The following is an 18,432-nucleotide window of genomic DNA, read 5'->3' as shown; positions in this document are numbered from 1 at the left end:
ATTATTTTCATTCCTTTTAGACAAGCACTACAGATTCCATATTTCATTTTGTTGTTGCTCTTGTAGCCTTTGAGCAAAGCTGGGGGTTTTTTTGGTAGACTGCTGAACTCCTGCTCTGCCTTGGTGATAGGTGGCAGGGGGAGATTGAGGAAAAAGATCTGCTGGTCTGGGAGCTTCAGTTTTGCGCTGTTGGAATTACTCGTTCTGCTGCTGCTAGCTATGTGTTAATAAGTAAGTCCCCTGTCTCCATCTCCTCCGCTGTGGTCTTGTTTCTTCTGTAAATTGTACTGTCTTAAACTACATAGCTTCGGTTGTGTTGGGAGCCTTTGTTTTCTTTTCTGCTATTGCTGGGCAATAATCATAAGATCCCTGATAGATGTATTTGCCATACTTTTTCATGCTGTACTTCATGCTCTGTTCGTACTCTGTGCTCTTGAAGTTGGTGCTTTTGTACCTTAGAGGAGAGTGAGTGAATTTTATATATATGACATTGTTCTGTGTGTGCACGTGAACAAATACATACATCGGAGTTTAAGCTGGAAGTCCTGTGATAGAAGGTGTGAAAATATTCATCACATTTGTCAGAATGCTTTTAACTGAGTTTGCCTAATGCTGTCACTGTAAATGAAGAATTAGTCTTTAACAGAATATAAGATAGATATTCTGGATTTCTGCTGTTGGTATGAAGTGCCACCTCTGAACAGGAAAATCATCAGTTACTGTCTTGTATTGTTCAGATAAATTTATTCTTTTTTTCCTTCTGAATTGTAGTGAAGTTGTATTGACACAGTTGCATAACATTAACTCATTAATCCTAATTGTACATAAATCCACATAATTATCATAATTGTTTGTTGAAATAGCAATCTTGTTTCATGAAACAGGTAGGGTGCCCTACTTAACTTTTTTCTTTAAATACAAAAATTGCCTACAAATTGTTAGTGCTGTGGAGCTTTACTGGCATGACTGTCAGTCCAGGCTCACCCTGTTTCAGAGCCCTGATAAAGAACCAGGCGTTTGGTACTGGATGGGTTCTCTGTGGTTTGACATCTTTTAGGACAAACCTGAATATACTGTTAAGGTAACCAGATCAGGGTTTCCTTCATGGGAACTCTGCTCTGTATTGAGGAGCAGCCTAAATGAGCTGCATTGGATTTGTTTGCTCTTAATAGAGTTTTAGAACTAAGAAATTAAGTATGAAATCTTCACGGTACCGCAAATGTCATACTCTGTGCCAAGGGAGTAGATTTTTGGAAAGAAATGGCTAGATTTCTTTAGTTGTATTCCTGTGTCTGTCACTTTTTCCCCTGAAATTGGTTGTGCTTTTAGGTGTTTGTTGAAAATGTTTGGAGTATGTTTTAGTCATGTGTCCCTTGTTAATTATGGCTTCCCTAAAAATGAACAATTTAGAGAAAAGCTTGTCAAACTCCAGCAGTTTTGTGCAGCCAGGACAAAGATGTGGTTCTATCTACGCTACTTATAAGTGACTACTTCTAAGTCTTGTATTATTTTTTTTTCTTATTGTAAATACCAGTTCTTAAAAGAAAAAAAAAAAAAAAGGAAGGAGGGAGAGAAACCTTGCCAGAATCTTCTAGAAGGAGGAAATTAATATTTGTAATGAACTGGATGAATGGAACTGTAAAACTCCATTGCATCACTACAGAGGAAAGAATAGGGAACATTGTGTGTATTGACTTTCTGCTTTTGTAGTTTGCCTAACATACTAAGTATTTTCTGTTGTGTTTTTATGGGAAGTATGATTTAGTTTGGGAAGTCGTGTGATTTAGTTTTAGGTAGTCCTGCAAGGAGCAGGGAGATGGACTCTATGATCCTTATGGGTCCCTTCCGACTTAAGATAATCTGTGATTCTATTCTGTGATTCTAAGTATATGTTTCCTTTAGTTGCAGACTTGTGACTGATTGAATGGCCATTCTTGAATGTATTGTTCTGAAGTTGTATCGATCTTCAGATTGGTATGGAGCATAGTGCAAAAACTGAAATGTAATGTTTTGCATTACAGGTACAAGAACTGTAGAAGACCATTTTAGAATTTGAAAGAACAAGTTTCTGCAGCTCTGGAAAGATATGGTATGTTTATGTTTTTACTTATGTTGTAGCAATGCTAATAATTATACTAATAAATAATTACAGTTTTGTTCCCTGATTTAAAAAAAAAAGTTGAATATAAATTCAGGAAGAAACACACATTCATTTTTCCCATATTTTTTCAACTGTTATGTCTATTACTTAGGCATAGTTCTCTAGAAAACTGAGTTATTTGATTTTTCTTGGAGAAAATAAATACTGATGATACAACATTGATGAATTCCCTTCTAATTTGTTTTACAAGCTCAGCATCACACTGCTACCATCCATCTATTTCTCCATGGACTGGATAAGAATTGGTGCTGTTTCTTAAAGTTGGGGTTTTTTCATTGCTGCTGAGCATCTTTATAATGAGGCTTGTACAGTTTTTAGGTATGACTTGAAAAATAAGTTCTTAACTGCTAGAAAACTTAAACAAACATCAGTGTAAGTCAAATTTGCAAGCCGGAATGTTAGGAAATACAGAAATACAGCACTAATGTGAGCCCATGGCCCATAGTATCTCTTTTTGTCCAAGCTCTTAAATGTCTGGCCAGCTTAAAAAATTGTACATATATTCCAGCAGGATTGGAACTTTGACTTGTAGTTATTTTAATTTCCATTTTCTAACTTTATTCTGATGTAGTCTGTGGAGATAACTGGTCATATGGAATAACTGCACCACTCTATAGTGTCTCTGAAGTTCTGTAGTCCTGCAGCTTGGTACATAGGGAATTTTTGCATCTTTTTGCATTGCTGCATTCAGAAAAACAATTACTGTTTAAGTTCATTTTGCTACCATATTAAATAGGTCTGTTAACGCATATATAAAATCATATGTAGTTACTTCAACAACTGCTTCCAAGCTATGTGTATACTTTCTTTTTTAAACACTTAAAATGTGGGGAAGAACTTGGTGACTGCTGGTATGAGTTTTATATGCTGTGGGTTTATGTCTAGATTTTTCTTTTGAAGATATTTAACGTAGGAACATATTTAAAGTTTTGAAATCTCAGCTTTGCAGAAGGGTTGTTGGGTGTCTTTTCTTTTTTTAAGTTCTGTTTCATATGAAGCTATAGACAGCGAGCTAAAATGGATAATTCTAAGCCGAAACTTTAAATATAGTGTGTGCTGATTAAAATCTGTAAATCTCTTAAAAAGCTATAGTGTTACATTATCACAACCCAGATGTTCCTGAGAGAATTGTATAGATTGGTCCTTTACTCTAGCAGGCATCTGGCAGGTAGTGTATATTCATTTTTGCACCCACAGCACCACTGGGACCACCCACCTGCTTCTTGCTCTCCAGTTTCAATACCAGTTGTGTGTATGATGGCTCTTCTTCAAACCTAAGCTATTATTTCTTTGTTGCCATGATTTCTGCTGGCTGCTTTTTTCTGAATGTTTAACTGCTTGCTGCTGTATATATGGATAGAGTCTTTGTAGTGGTATGCACTTCATAAATTGATGAAGAATTCCCCTCTAATCCCCCACAACTTGAGTAATGAATACTAATGGAACATCAGAAAAGCTGAATGTATGCTTTGGAATTGCATGGTTGCTTGGTCTTAAAGCAATATGTCTATAAACTAACTATAACTATAAACTAATATATCTGTAAACTATATATAAACAAACAAGCTAGTGACACTGAAGAACTTGGTGAACAGAAAGGTACTTTACATGGAAGGCTGCATGGAAGGTGGGTGGCGAAAGAAAGCAAAATAACAAAAGCATAAACAAAAGGATAGATGGAATAAAGCTTTAAATATTTAAGCTGAAGTGAAGCTGTAAAACTTGCCTGTTTGGAAAATAACTTAACTTGATAACGAGACAGTAAAAGGAGAGCTACTAAAAGAAATACAAATAGATGGTTGGATTTCACCTCCTGATGTAGGAGGAGCTTTCCATTCATCACTGTATATGATTTTGGAGGGAGCCTGAAGTAGCAGGTAGAACTGAGATAGAAACAAATGTCTGCTACGAAAAGCGAGGAGTGTGTGCAGTGGAAGAAAAATCAGCTGTGGTCTAAGTGAAAAATGCAGAAGCTGAAGATAGCTTTGGGTCTTTTGCTTTTTTACAAGGGTGAATGAAGTACATCTGTGATCTTACTGAAGTTTCAAACCAAAACCAAAGGTTGAAGGGAAAAATGTTGGAGTGTTCGGAGTTGAAGGGGCAGTTGTAGAAAATGAGAATAACACACAGGCCTTTGGCTTTGGGGCTGGAGGAGGGAATGGGAGCAAATGCTAGACCTGTTTCTGTCACTGTGTGATTTGTGGGGTATTGACATCAAGGCAAAATATACAGATGTTATAGGATGAAACTTCTATATAAATCTGTAGTTGATCTCTGTATATTGAGATGCACCATATTCTACCTTTATTAAACTCAGTAGCTTGTGTTTTTATTGAACTGTAAATTCCAGAATGCCACCAGCTTTAGTTTGAAGATAGTAGCAAATTCATATCCCCACCTCAAATAATTTATTCAAGTGTTAATTGTTCTTACAATCTTGCATGCTTGTGTTCCTACTCTGATTTGAATTTGTCAGCCTTCAATTTATAGTCCTGTGAGGGTTTATATGCTTTCTTTTAATTGGAAGATCTTTTTAATGTATTCTTTCTGTGCTGTGAGAGGACTTCGTTTCTTCCAGTATCCATATTGAGTAGCTTGATTAACTTTGAACTCTTTCCATTATCTAATCACAAGGCACTTTCTGCTGTCTTCATGCTGTCTTTGTGTCTCTTCTGCTACTTCTGGAACACTTTTGAAGAATATTGAATAACTGAAGAACTGGGCTCAGGTTTTGAATGTGTCCAAAGTACTTTGTGCAGATGAGCAGACACCTTTCCAGGAATGCTTCATAAGTCATATCTGTCTTTCTAGTTGTAATACTGGGAGCACGTGTGTGTGTGATCATCATTTGTGGCTGCCTTAGTCACTTTAGGTTGGCATTTTCCGGGATAGAACCCAATTCTTTCAGTCTTCTGACTATGTGATTTTGTATTTGTTGTTACTAGTTGAATGTTTTGGTTTACCAGTGGAAAAATATTGTATAGATCCCTTACTACTGGGGTTCTTTTGCAGCTGCTTTAGGATTTATGTGATCAAGTTTTATTAGTGTCTGTTTATTTTACCTTTATGATCGTTGGTAATTCAGCCTGCTCTTAGTTGCATGAAGAAGACTTCTGGAATCTTAATGTCTTTTTCTGTTTTCTGTGTTGGAAGCAGCATGCAGGCAACAGAAGTAATTGATGTTTCCAACCTTATCAAGAAATTAAGTCTTAAACATACCTATTACATTTTTGTAATTTTTTTAATTTTTTTTTTTCTGCAAGTGACAGTTAAGATTGAGCTTAGGGATCTGGTAAATTTCTACAATTTCCTCCAGAACACTTGAATCGATCTCCAGTTATAAAAGGCCATCTTTCCTATTAGTTGTCTGTTCCTTTTTCAAAGTAGCAAGCTAGCTAGGGTAGTTCTGAGGGCACCTTTTACTGTGTAGATGATGACTGTCCATTTCATCGCGATACTCAAAGTCATTCTGGAAATGTAGCAAATTCATTCTTGGGGTATTCAGAGGGATTCTTCAGAAAAGATACAAAAGCTGTCTTTAGTGATATCTTCTTGAGATGGTTATTTTTAATTAACCAACTCGAATTCTGGCACTGGAAGGTAAGAAAGATCATGGTACTTCTTTGTACAGGTGAATCGCCCCCATTTTCATTGGGTCCTCTGTCAAAACCATCAAAGATTACTCAGATGGCTCCTTAAAATTCTTTTGTAAAGGAAACTTCAGTTCTTACAGATGCCACCTCCCAGGGTACCCATCCTTCAATAAGGTCAATAAGAAGTTAAACTAAGAAAAGTGTTCCTCCTCTCAGGGATCTTCCTAGAACTCAGATACTGGATGTCAGCTGCCAGGTTGCTGTGCTGTCTCACAGGAAATGAACATCAAGTGACACAGGGAAAGTAATAGGTATAGGAAATCCATGTAAGTGACAACTTTCAATTAAGTAATTTGTAGCTGGAAGTTTTTTGGCTTTATTTTTGATTGCTGTCAAATGGGTGCTTATATTCTTGGTGATGTGGCATTAGGTTCTGTATCTGTTCGTGTCAAAGCTGGGGACCTCTTCTTGGCTCACGTTTGTGATTCCAGACTTTCAAGATTAAATTACATATGCAAAGAGAAGATCTTAGGCTATGCAATAAAGTTGCTTTTAGCCCCTTTTGATGCATCTGAACTTGTTTTCTGACTTCTTGCTCTTTCACTCATTTATTATTTACTTCACTTTTTTGAGTTGATAGAACATTCTTTTCAGAAAATCTGCACTTTTACAACCTCGGAGAAATGGGTGTTGTCTCAAACTACCATATAAACAGTATTTATCTTGTTCCCTCTCAATGAGGGCTTTTCCAAGCCACACAGAGTTCTTCAGATATAGGGTTTGAAGGCATGGATCCTGTGTATTGTCTTGCTAATTATAATAGGGGCTGTTGTAGTCCTGGTTGATTCTACCCTTTGTAAATAGTCACTACGCAAATATAGATGTGTCTGTACTGGAGCCTGCCCAGTCCTAAAGAGCCTAGCAGCCATCTCAGATTTCTCAGACATACTCCACAGGCAAAAACTTTGTTTGATACCTTCAGCTGCTCTGTGTGTCTTTGAAAGCCTAAACTGTAAGCCATGCTAATCATCACAGTGAAGACCAGAGAAATCTGAGTAATAAGAATAAATATCTGCTCTGGGGCTGGTGTTCCTACCTTCTAAAAGATAAGTTACACCCAAATGGTTTTTTTTGTAAAGGATTTCCTGTGACAGAGAAGCGGTTGGTTTAGGTCAGTTTCCTGTTCTTCATAATGCCCTTTTCCAAGATGTTAGTGTATTCATCAGTGTGGTTTCCCTTTCATGATCAAGTAGTGTCCTTTGACTCTTACCAGGTTTTTCTTCTGCCTTACTTGGATCCAGAAGTCAAAATGTCCTTTGTTCAAACTAGCTTCAGAATAAGGGATCTTTGATGGCAGTCTCCTTCACCACCCACCCCGAGTTTCGACATGTTGGTCTCTGCCAGCAGACAGTACTCTGCTGATCCACGAGTGAGTAAGGTTTTAGAAAAATGAATTCTTTCATCTGTGCTAGGGAATCCTTGCCAGTCATATTCTGTCCCACAGGAGCGGCAGCAAGCATAGGTGGGGAAGGTAGGATAAGAAGGGGATAGAAGGGAAAACGATTCATTAAGATTTCTTACATCTGGATTTTTGGAAAGTAGTTCTAAGGTATCTTGTAACAGATTAGAAATGTTGCAACTACCAGATTCAAAGCTCTGACAAATTCAATTTGTAGATAGAAATTTCACTACAAAACTTACATGAGTTAACTTCAGCTCAGTGAGATTCATGCTGGTTCGGATACTGCCTCTTTGCAGAGCTGCTGTAGATACTATGTTCGGTGGTGTGGTAAATCTTAAAGAGTTGGATCTGTGTCAGGCCTGGGCACAAACGTGGCTTGACCATGACTGTGGGGCTGCCGCCTCAGTGCATACTCTTCACATTCCAAAATCTGATGCTTTTTTGAATCCAGCACCAGCCCTTCCTATGTTCCATCACGGTTGACAATCATGTTTGTGACTTCTTTCCTCCCGTACGAAACAGCTTCAGGAAAACCCTGTTTGCTTAAGGTTGCTTTTGGCCTGTTGTTCTAACGTGCTTCCATCTGAATTAGCTTTTGCCCATGGTCAGGGTGATGGGTAGGAAGCGATTGATTCAGCACACTCCAGAACATGAGCTGGTACTTCCATTCAGACAGAGTGTGAGTTTTCCAACGAGACGTTAGAGATTACACCATGGTGCTCTTTGACCAACGTACTAAAAGTTCCTTGGGCAAAGAGCTAGAAGTGGTGCTAATTTCTAAATGCATTTTTACAGAGCCATTTCCCATCAGTTCAGAAAGCAGCAAGAATGTAGATTTAACCTTAGAAGAAAGCACCACCTTAAAATAGGTGTGTTTCTCTAAAGTTAAGGCTTGCCTGAGAGTGGATGTTGTCGTAGTCAGAATGCCATAAGCAGTGTTTTAAGGCTTCTTAGTTTTGCATCAGCATCTTGGTTTTTTGCTGTTTGCATTTCTGCACAGCTGATGGTCAGCAAACATTGATTTGAAAATCTGTAACCTGTTTGTCATTTAATGTTGACAGATGAGGAACCTTTCCAACTGACTCTTACTCATTGTACTGTGTTCCTGGCATTGTCTCAGTTAAACTTTGACAATTTACGCCTGTTAAACACAGGTACTAGAGAACCTCTGTTTTGTTTCAGAGGTTTTTGGTAGCCTACTTATGTTTTGCTTTCCTTATGTCAACCACACTTGCATTTAGAGGAGAAGACTCAAATATTACTGATGTTCAGGTAATTAAATGGCACTTTTCCTACCTCAAGAAATGTACCAAATAAAACTAAAAAACATCATTCTGAAACTAATACAAATTTTATTCTGTTGCAGAGTGTGTAGCAGAATGGCAAATTGTAGTAGAATGGCAAAAACCAGCAGCTTTTCTGACAAACTTTAGAAAACCATGGACCTTGCTTACTGCTCAGTGATTTCATGTCTCTGACAAAGTCAACAGATACACATTAGCACTGAGAATGCTTGACTGTGCATCAAACCTAAGACCTTACTGAAAGACTCTTGTAATAGGTTGGACTGAAGCACAAAAGCTTTCTTTACTGAAACATTTCAAGCTGTCTGTGCTCTCTTAGTATTTGCACCAGATGGTTTTGACTGCAGGTGTTGTAGAGAGCTGTGGGTGTGCCCTCAATAGCTCAGTACCCTTTGTGCACCTTGCTTCTGTATGAGGCTTCTGCTGCATGGCAACCTACAAATGTGGGGTTTCATCTCAGTTAGAGCCACAGGAATAAACTTCTCAGATACCGTACAGAGGTCTGTCTTCATAGCTACATAGCTGTTTAGAGACAGTAAGATAACTTTTTATTTACTAAGTACAGTAAGAACACTTCAATTTTAATCAAAACCTTTTATTAAAAGGAAGTGAATAATGCTGTTTGTGATCTGACTCTCCATCAGAGGTCTTTTTTCTTTACAGGCTTTGTCCAGTGCACCTAGGAGCTTGGGTGGGAGAGAGAATGGGGTGAATTGAGTGTGGAGGGTTATGTTTGAAAATATTTTGTCAGTTAACTTTAGTTTAGAGTAGATAATAGCAGTAGGTAAGAGACTAACTGGTTCCTTTTCAGCCATGGAAGTAATCAGCTGGGGTGGTCCCAGGGCGCTCTGGGCACGAGTATTGCTGAGTGATCATTGGCTGCCACCTGCGTGACAAAGTAAAGGACCAACCCTTCAATTTATACCGGTGGAGCCAGATCACAGGAAACAATTGACAGGTAAAATACACTTTTGAAAATTTAAGGGAGAGGAGAGAGTACATGTGGCATAAATGGAGCAAAGAACCTAAAAGATAGGCCACAGATAGCAAAAGTTGCTCCTCTGAAACTTTTACATAGCTTTAGCTTATTTTGGGGAGAGGCACACAGCAAAGCACAAGTTACATTTTGCTTCCCTGAGAATACAGAGCCTCATTAGGAACCAGTTTTAATTGAGTTGTAGCAGAGAGACAACTAACGGAATTTTATTGTAGTTGGAAATGACAGTTCATATTTACCCACATGCTTCCAAATCTTTGAATACTTGTTATCTTGACGTTGGGTGCTTTCCACTAGTCCAAGACATGAGTTTTGTTTTTTTTAGAGAGGCTAGAAATGATGAATTTTCAAGTTCACCAGTTGAGTGTACTGTAGTGAGTTAGTCTAGAAGTCCTAGTATGCCATTCAAAAATGATCTAATTTTTGTGCGGTAGATCTTAATCTTGCAGATAAACAATACTTAGCATCAATATTTTTCTTCTGTTTTGTGGTTTTTATGTAGTGGACTGGCTGAAAATAATTTGTAAGGACCTTTAACTAAATTATTTTTACTTATTTAGAGTTGTTAAGCTTATGCTTAGCCCAGCGTGATACAGGACTGGTGTGACAACTCATTTTTAATCAGTGACTCAAAATTGTGATCACCCTGATGTCACCGAATGGCCACAGCTTGTAAAAGGTAAGCATAAAGTGCATTGTGTTGTTTTTCAGGATCATTTTTAGTATAATGTTTATTTTAAAAGTATTTAATTTGTATGGCTTTGAAGTTAGTTTTATAAATACTATCAAAGTATATTGTTTGCTTAAGATAAGTCAGCTGGCAAAGTCAACTTACTTCTTGCTTAGTGATTTCAAAGCTCATAGTTTGTCCCTGCCTGCTTTTTAAAGTATAAGCGCTGCGGTGCTCTGTGGTATCCCTCTTAAGAGCAATACTATCACTTAAAAATTTCTGGTGGTTTTTACTGTCATACTGAGATTCTACATAAATTGTTTAGCATACTTATTTAAGCAATTTGTCCAGGTTTTTTAAAGCATTTGTCCAGGAGTCTTGTTGTTAAAATTTGTAGGCTTGCATGCCTTTACTCTTCTCTCCTAGGGAGGTACAGTGGAGGTAAAAGGAGTAGCTTGCAGAATGGAGAAGTTGCTCCCTGTGTTATTGGAATTGAGCCACCATTTGAATTTGCTAGCTCATACTGCAGTATTCAGATTAGTTGGTGTCTTGTGATCAGTATCTACAATCTAATTCAAAGCTGAAATTTATAAGAGCATTTGCTCTGAGATTTTCTCTGAACAGAACTCTTGTTTCAGATTTTAAGCATGATGAAAAGGACGTCTTGCCATACTATATAGTTGTTTTTCAGTACTGTTGCCTGCTCAGAGGAATAACAAGGTATCTTGTTTGTAAACAATTGGATATTGCAGAATAAATAGCTTCTCAACAGACAACTACAATTCCTGTAATTAGGTTGATATTCCATGTTGTTTTAATGAGTACTGAAAGCTCATTTTATTTGGTGCTTAATGTCACTTAAAACCTTTTAAATCCTGTTAATAACTGAATTAATAGTTCTGCAAATCGTACTTGTGGTAGGTCTGCTCATGTTACGCTAAACAATAAGCTGATGGGATTTGATCCCTGTTTGCTGTAGAACCACTTACCTTAGAGGACCAAACCTTTTTTGACTCAGCTAGGTTTTATTTTTTTGAACTTTCCTGAAACTTTGTCTTATCTTACATTGTTTGTCTTGTAGAAGAAACCTGTTTTTGCAGAATAGCATGTTCTGAACTGCACTGTCTGTTCAAAGCCCAGATAAAACTCTCACAAGTGATAAGGATAGGAAAAGATTTTGAATATACTGGTAGCTGTGTTCACATGTCTGTAGTGCAAATCACCAGGCTACCTCTTTTACGCACTAAGTTTAGATGTCAATCTGCTCTTTTTCTGTAACTTTTTCATACTGCTGTGTATTTTAAAGGCTCAAAGGGATTAACACTCATGGTGGTTTTAACACCACTATTTCATTTGTATTTTCATAGCAACTTAAAGCACTACTCTTACCCAAAGCTTCATTGTGTTCTATTTCCTATGGCTAAAACAAAGACAGCAGCTGCCTCAAACTTCCAAGCTCTTTGCTATTGGCTTCTGAAGTCCTGGGTATGAATAGAGGAGCTAGCCAGTATGCATATGAACACTCTTCTTTCCACTGCTTCTTGGGTTGTAGGGTTTCTAGCACTTACATGGCTTAGGTGAATAATTAGAAAAAAGATAATTGAGGATCTTTTCTCTCTGCTAAGTATTTAGTGAGACTTGTTTTGATCACTGGAGTTGAAGGGAAATTAAATTTTGATTTGTTTTACTGTTGAGCATTATATTGGTCTGCAATTATCTTGGCAGTCCTGAACTTTAATGAGCAAGGAAATCATGAGTTGGAGGGATTAAATAGAGACTGAATTTTGAGATTGGGCAGGTTTTATGTTATTTTCCAGTTAGGGTATTTGCATTTTGAGCATGGATATAAAGTTAGTTGGATACTAAGTTCAGAATTCCGTAACTTAGTGAAATGTAAACAAATAACTTCCTGTGTTCTGTGTCGTCTGTCACTGCATAGTATCCAGCTAGCCTAGGAATTTTAAGTTGTCTGCCAGAAATGCTTTCTAGGCACTGGGTCTGTTAAGATAGTACAGTTTGGTAAAATCCAGAAAGTTGCTAAGATCTGTCAGTAAAGGAACTAAGATTTTAGTAGAGAATTCGGAGAACACTCCAGGCTTTAGTAGGAGGGACTAGCCAGTAAGGTAGCATAGTGAAGCACAGGAAAAGAGGAAATGTTTCAGGCTATGGTTAGAGATTTCCAATAGTGTTTAGAATAGTATAGATAAGTCATATAGTAAATGGAGAAATTCAGAAATTCCATTCTTACAAACGAAGATTTTCCCAGTAAAGCTATGGCAAAGCCTGCTTAGCTGTGCTAACTGAAGTACCCTAACAAACTCTGTTGAAACCTACAAAGTGAGTTCTATTTGCAGATTTTAGCTCACTTCTGTTTTGCGAAAGCTCTGTCATGAAAGACGTTTTTGTTCGTGTAAGCTACAGAGTTTTACTGTAATGGCTGTGCTCTTATTTCCACTCCTCGCACAATATATCCAGCATGGCAGTTCTGGTTAACTTTACTAAAATCTCTACCTCAGTGAAGGTTGGATAAGGTTCTTCAGGATACGATTTCAAAGCAGCTTAAGGTGATTGAAGTCAAAACTGATGTATTTGTACTGCCTTGCCTGCTGGCTCATCCAGCTGCAAACTCTCATCTGGCTACAAATGCACTGGGTAGGGAAAAGTCCCAAAGGGAGGAAAAAAGTAATCTGTTTAAAAAAAATAAATAAATTAAACATTAACTTCTTGAATCAGTGCTGGCTTAAGGAAGATGGGAATAAGGAGGAACTAAACAGCTATAATTTAGCCTACTTAAGGTAATATGGTAATATGGAAGTATACTTAAATTACTCTGTAAATGAAGTGAAGGTGGTTGGCAAGCTGAACGCCAATGCTGCTTGTGTGTTCAAAAATGCCAGTCGTTAACACCTAATTCTGAATATGACTGACCTGTTGGCTGGAAGGAAGAAACAGAAAGCTGCCTGTGAGATTATGTCCATAAAGTCAAGTAGAGACAGACGTGAAACTTGTTTTGAGATTCTGTTGAGACCTGCTTCTGAGCTGCTGCTGCTTAGAGTTGTAATTGTGCAGAGAATCTGTTTGTATCAGTTCATCACTGAAAAACACTGGGTGTACATTCTGGTTACAGAAGTGGTTACAAAGAATTGGCCCAGAACTGGTGCGCTATGCAACCTGAATACAGAAGTACTGCCAGCAGAACTCTTGTCTAGTGGGTGCTGTTCCACATGCTGTGGGGAGAGAGTGCTGTCCTCCTTAGAGAAATTTGGCTTAATTATATTGCCAGGTTTTATGTTATAGACTTAGTGTTTGGTCAAGCAAATTAAATGTGCAAGTGTGTAGAAGTTGATGCTTTTAGTGGCAATAATGCATGGTCATCACTTCCCACCTTTCCTGACTCTTCATATTGTAATGACTTAAAATAACAAACAATGCTTAAGGTTTTGTATCTGTATTTGCAGATCACCAGGAGAACCTCACTCTGAAAACATTGAAACTAGCCGAATGTAAGTAAATGAGTGGATGAGTTTGTTATATCTTGTTTAAAAATGTTTTGAACGTATGTAACAGTTACTCTTGCACCTGCTTAAAAAAAAAAAGGAAGACAAAAGCAGAGTAGGACTGAGGAATTACCTTAGAAAATTTCAAGGTAGTATTTTGCTATGGAAAAATAATTTTAAGCCTCTGTAGAAACTGTGATGATCTTTTTTTTTTTTTTTTTTTCTCCCCTGGGTGTTTTGGGGGTTTTTTGATGACAAATGGGTTGGAGAAAGTTCAGAGGTTTAATTTAACGTGAGCCAGTAGATGGTAGCATAATACAGTGTCAGAAATCTTCAGGCCTATATTCAGACTTGACAGTAGGGGTGTCATTTCTACCTGCTATTCACTAACATCTTGCATGGGTTTGAAGACACTTCAGTACTAAGGCACAGTACCTGCTAATTTCTGTTGTGGCAGATGGATTGCTGAACTAGGAAGAAAAAAGCCAAGATTGACTAGAAGCAAGATTGTGGTAGGCTGAAACGTTCATTTCAATTTCAAATTCAAAAGTAATGAGAGGATCATTTAAAAAAAAATTACTTAAAAGAAGAAAGTATTTGAGACTTTATTCTTCTATGGGTTAGCAAACAAACATTCTTTTCCAGCTATTCAAACTGTGCTGTCATAGAACTCAAATAGGGAAGCCACAAACTCTGCTTTTCTGGCTTACAGCACAAGTTCCAAAATAATAGAGGGAGCATAGCCCAGTTGTTAGGGTACTGTCTGAGGCTTCAGAAGATCTGGGTTCATTGCTTTTCTGCTTCAAACTTCTTCTCTGACCTTAAACTTCCACACCCCTCTGACCTTAAACTTCCACACCCTCCCCGAAGTGGTCTAGCATTTTACACACTGTGGGCAGAATGCCAGCTTCAGGATGTTTTTCAGGCTAGGGACAGTGTGAATTGCTCAAGGAACTTCTCTGCTGTAGCTGCCCACCTTGGGGAGGAGCAGAGCTGAGGTGAGCCCCTCCACTTTGGACTGCATACCTAACCTTAAAGGTGATGAGAGGGAAACAAGGAACGCTTTTCCCATGTGCTTTTAGCAATTCACTGCAGTGAAGTCTTTTCTTGCACTAGGAGGAGCATTTCTCCTGGGCTGACAAATTTGCTTTTCCCTCTCTCATGTCATCTGTTAGGGAAGTGCTGTCTAGCTCCTTTCATAGGTGTCCAGGTTGCAGGGATCCAGACCTGAGAGGTGACTGGCTGTTGCTATGTGGGCATGTGTTAGAGACAGAGGTTACAGGGCAAAAACCCTGCCGTAGTCTCTTCTCCTGCTCCAGTAGCAGCCCCTGCTGTAGTGTGTTTTGTTGTTTCTACAGCACGTTGAGTTGTGTTCTGTTGTTCCCCTGGCCTAGCTAAACAGGGGAAGTCAGGCTATAGACTGACTGTAGTCTGATCTGGATATTGTCAGTTGGTCTACTGCTTTTTACACATTGTGAGGAAAGATTTGTCAGAAGCAAGCGTCTTGACTGGTGTGAAACAAAGACTCCATGAGGGCCTATGATAAATCAGAAGGAAAAGGCAGTACAACTCTTTTTCCTTCTAGCAGTTTGATAATTCTTTTTTTGTGTGTGTTGTATCCTTCTTAAAACTGAACCTGAAAAAATAATCTGCAGTAGCAAGCTTTTCTGTGTGAAAGCCAAATACTATTTTTTTTATTTTGGTGCAAAATGATGATCAGAGTTGCCCTGACTATGTAAATTTCAGCTATCTGTCTAAAATAGATGTAAGCCAGTTCACATATTTGAGTAATAGTTGTACAGTATTACTGCATGATATACTTGCAAAACTATTTTTTTTAAAAAGCTGTGTCACAGTGTGATGTGTGCATCACCTGTTACAGAGAATTTTTGCTGCATAGTTGCTCTTGTGCCTATGGCGGAATGGCAGGCTGAGTAATACAGCGTGACCTGCAAGCCTGCTGTGAGCTAAAATAGTTACTATGTTATTTACATGCCTATAGTTCATTAGTAAATGCAGGGACTTATGCAAGTGTTTTGTTATTTGCACAATGAATGGTTAAGTTGTTTTTGCACTGGTTGGCTGATATAATTGCTTTGTTTGTTTGTGTTTTGCATGCAGAGCTTTATACCAAGAGCATAGTCACGTGTTTCACATGTGTGAATTAAAATAAATAAAAAGAAAATCTACTAACTCTTTCAGGCTTATGCAGCAAAGTCTTCCCTGGATAAGTCTTGCTTATCCCAAACTCTTCAAATTCTGGCTTTGTGTGATGAAGGTCTTGGTGCTAGGTCAGAGTTAGGAGGCTGTTTTGCTTAGCATTCTTTGAAGTCTTTGAATTTTTAAGATCAGCATCTTCTCCTATCTGTTCATATTACAGGTCTGAATTAGTTTTCAGCGTTGATTAGTATAACTTTCTTAAAACCTCTTTAGCACTAAATTACATAGGTTTTAATTGTTCACTTTAACAATAACTTGACTTATCAGTTCATTATATTTTTACTCTGTGTATTGTATGTTGTAACATATCAAGGCAGTGATTTGGGTATTTTAATATGATGGCTTTCTGTGCATTCATTTTTCTTTCTGTTTTTGAGATGGGATGTTTTCAATTTTAAAACTTCTTTCTCTCTTTTCAAAGTTGCTGAACACCCCCCACTTAAAGTGTTGTTATAGTTATAGTTGATGTATAGTCATCTCACTGGAGTAGATTTGATAGCTGGTTTGTTTCCCTTGAAAGTATGGCAAAATAAAAATGCTGCAGCAGCCTCAGCATACCAGAAAAACAAATTGCAAACATTGCAAATATATACAATAACTGTTGAAGTATTAGTGTTTCATGATATGTATTTTCAGATGCCATCCTAGTGCTTTCCAGACACAGAATGCCTTTGATTACTTTCCTAATAGCTGAAAACACTGGTGGGTTTGCATAATGTAACTGTGGGACATGGCCTCTATATCAAACCCTGCCACATCCAGGTATTTTTGTGGCATTTGATGATTGTTTTGTTGCCATTCTTGGAAGGAAAAGATGTAAGAAGTATCTTCCATGTACGCCTGCAGCGTTGCACTATGCTATAGTGTGATCTGTCTAGGATGAATTAAAAAATTCTTTCTCGGAGCCTCTTGCAATGCATCGTTTTGCCAGGCGGTGATTCCTTTGAGGAAACTTCATCAGTTAATATGACTGTGTTGACTCTACTCAAGCATTACTACATTCTTAAATTTAGCAAATACTGAAGTTACAATTAAGTATCTGTTTTACCTCCTGCTTCTAAGAGCAAAAGTGCAGTAAGATATGTTGACCAAATTTTACAATGATATGAAAGAAAAGGAATTCCAGATTTTGCACTAGAAAATATAAATGTACTATAGACTTTGATTCCCATGGAGCTTGGAGGATGCTGTAAATTTACCAGTTTTTTTTTTAAAAAAAAAAAAAGCTTGAAGAAGAGAGATTTCTCTCTGGAGCTGTCTAATCCACAAATGCTAGACTCTTCTTAAACTGGAAACTTGTGTGTTTAAGTCTTATGATCCATGTTATTTGCTTAGTTTCTGTGTGATCATGGTCATCCTTCTAAGACAGTACCATGCAGAATGAAGGCATAGTAAAAAATGCTACTGTGGAAACCTGACTTAAAAAAAAGTGTTCTGGAGTTTTTAATAACTTGAAAACAGAGTTGTGTGATTGTCTCTTTTCTTCAAGTTGTACAAGGCTGATCAGCATTTAGGTCCCTTCTCTGCAGGTCGATCTTACATGTGGCGGTGTCAGTCCTCCTTATATCAGTATATTTGCCTGAAATAGTTTGTCTCTTATATCGTGCTTTCTACTGAAACACTACAGCGGTCCAGAAGCAGACAAGTTACTGTGTATATCTTTTGATATCTCGCTGCAGTGCTAATACTAATCTCCTTTCTTTGGTTGGGCTGATGATCAGAATACAGTGTGTAAATTTAATACTTGAGAAATTTAAACTTCTTCAGTAGAGTGCAACATGAACTTGAATTATACTTGCTTGACTTGTTTAACCAAGGGAAAACAACATGGAAGGTACTAAAGAATATGTATTCTGTTTAATATTTCATAAAATATTCATTATTTGTTTTGTCCTGAATATAAAAGACAGACTGAAAGATTCCTGTAAGTATGTGAAGTCAATGTAATTTCATTTATTTCCAATAAAGACAAAGTTGGTCTTATTGTGGTCTCACAGCAAGTACAGAGTATTAGAGTTTAGGATTGCTTACTTGATAATTTAAAACAAAATTGGTACAAGTGTTGAAATGCTTTGTGTGATTAGACATGATCATTCTTTGGAAGTTTAACAGCTGATAACAATTCTGTACTTTTTTCTTTAAAATATAAAGGATAATGAAATTGTTCAAAGATAGTAAGATGTAAGTTTACAGTCAGTCCTAAACTTAGTAATAAGTTTATTCCAGCAGTAATTCAAGTTACTTTTTCTTTGTAGTCAGATAAATTTATGGACGCTTTTATGAAGGCTGTATTTCTGCCTGCCTTTTCAAAAGACACTGATTCTGTAAGCATGAGCATGGTGTTTAAAACACAGTCAAGTATGCCTACAGTCATTACCATTTACATATGCTGATTGCTTACTATAATTGCCCAATAATCATTTCCCTGTAATCAGTTATTTAATGGCTTCAGGCCTGTAATGGTTGGGGGGGTAGGCGTGGAATTGTCGAGTTTTTCCCTGAAGTTTCTTGTGTTGAAAAGCCAGGGA

The 18,432-nt window shown here is 37.6% G+C and overlaps 1 protein-coding gene across 2 annotated transcripts in view; it reads left to right on the top strand.

Moving 5' to 3' along the window:
• Positions 1 to 18,432, top strand: part of UBE3A (ubiquitin protein ligase E3A) — a 50,480-nt gene that overhangs the window by 3,750 nt on the left and 28,298 nt on the right. For both annotated transcript variants that reach the window (XM_086477105.1, XM_086477096.1), the window contains exons 2-4: positions 2,022 to 2,089; positions 10,078 to 10,196; positions 13,646 to 13,690. In XM_086477105.1, coding sequence (XP_086333231.1) covers positions 10,177 to 10,196; positions 13,646 to 13,690 — 65 coding nt within the window. In that variant the 5' untranslated portion in view covers positions 2,022 to 2,089; positions 10,078 to 10,176. The remainder of the gene's footprint in view (positions 1 to 2,021; positions 2,090 to 10,077; positions 10,197 to 13,645; positions 13,691 to 18,432) is intronic.

The sequence above is a fragment of the Leptosomus discolor genome, chromosome 1 (assembly GCF_034619465.1).
Source record: "Leptosomus discolor isolate bLepDis1 chromosome 1, bLepDis1.hap2, whole genome shotgun sequence".
Taxonomy (NCBI): Eukaryota; Metazoa; Chordata; class Aves; order Leptosomiformes; family Leptosomidae; genus Leptosomus; species Leptosomus discolor.
This window is presented reverse-complemented; position numbering and strand designations above follow the sequence as displayed.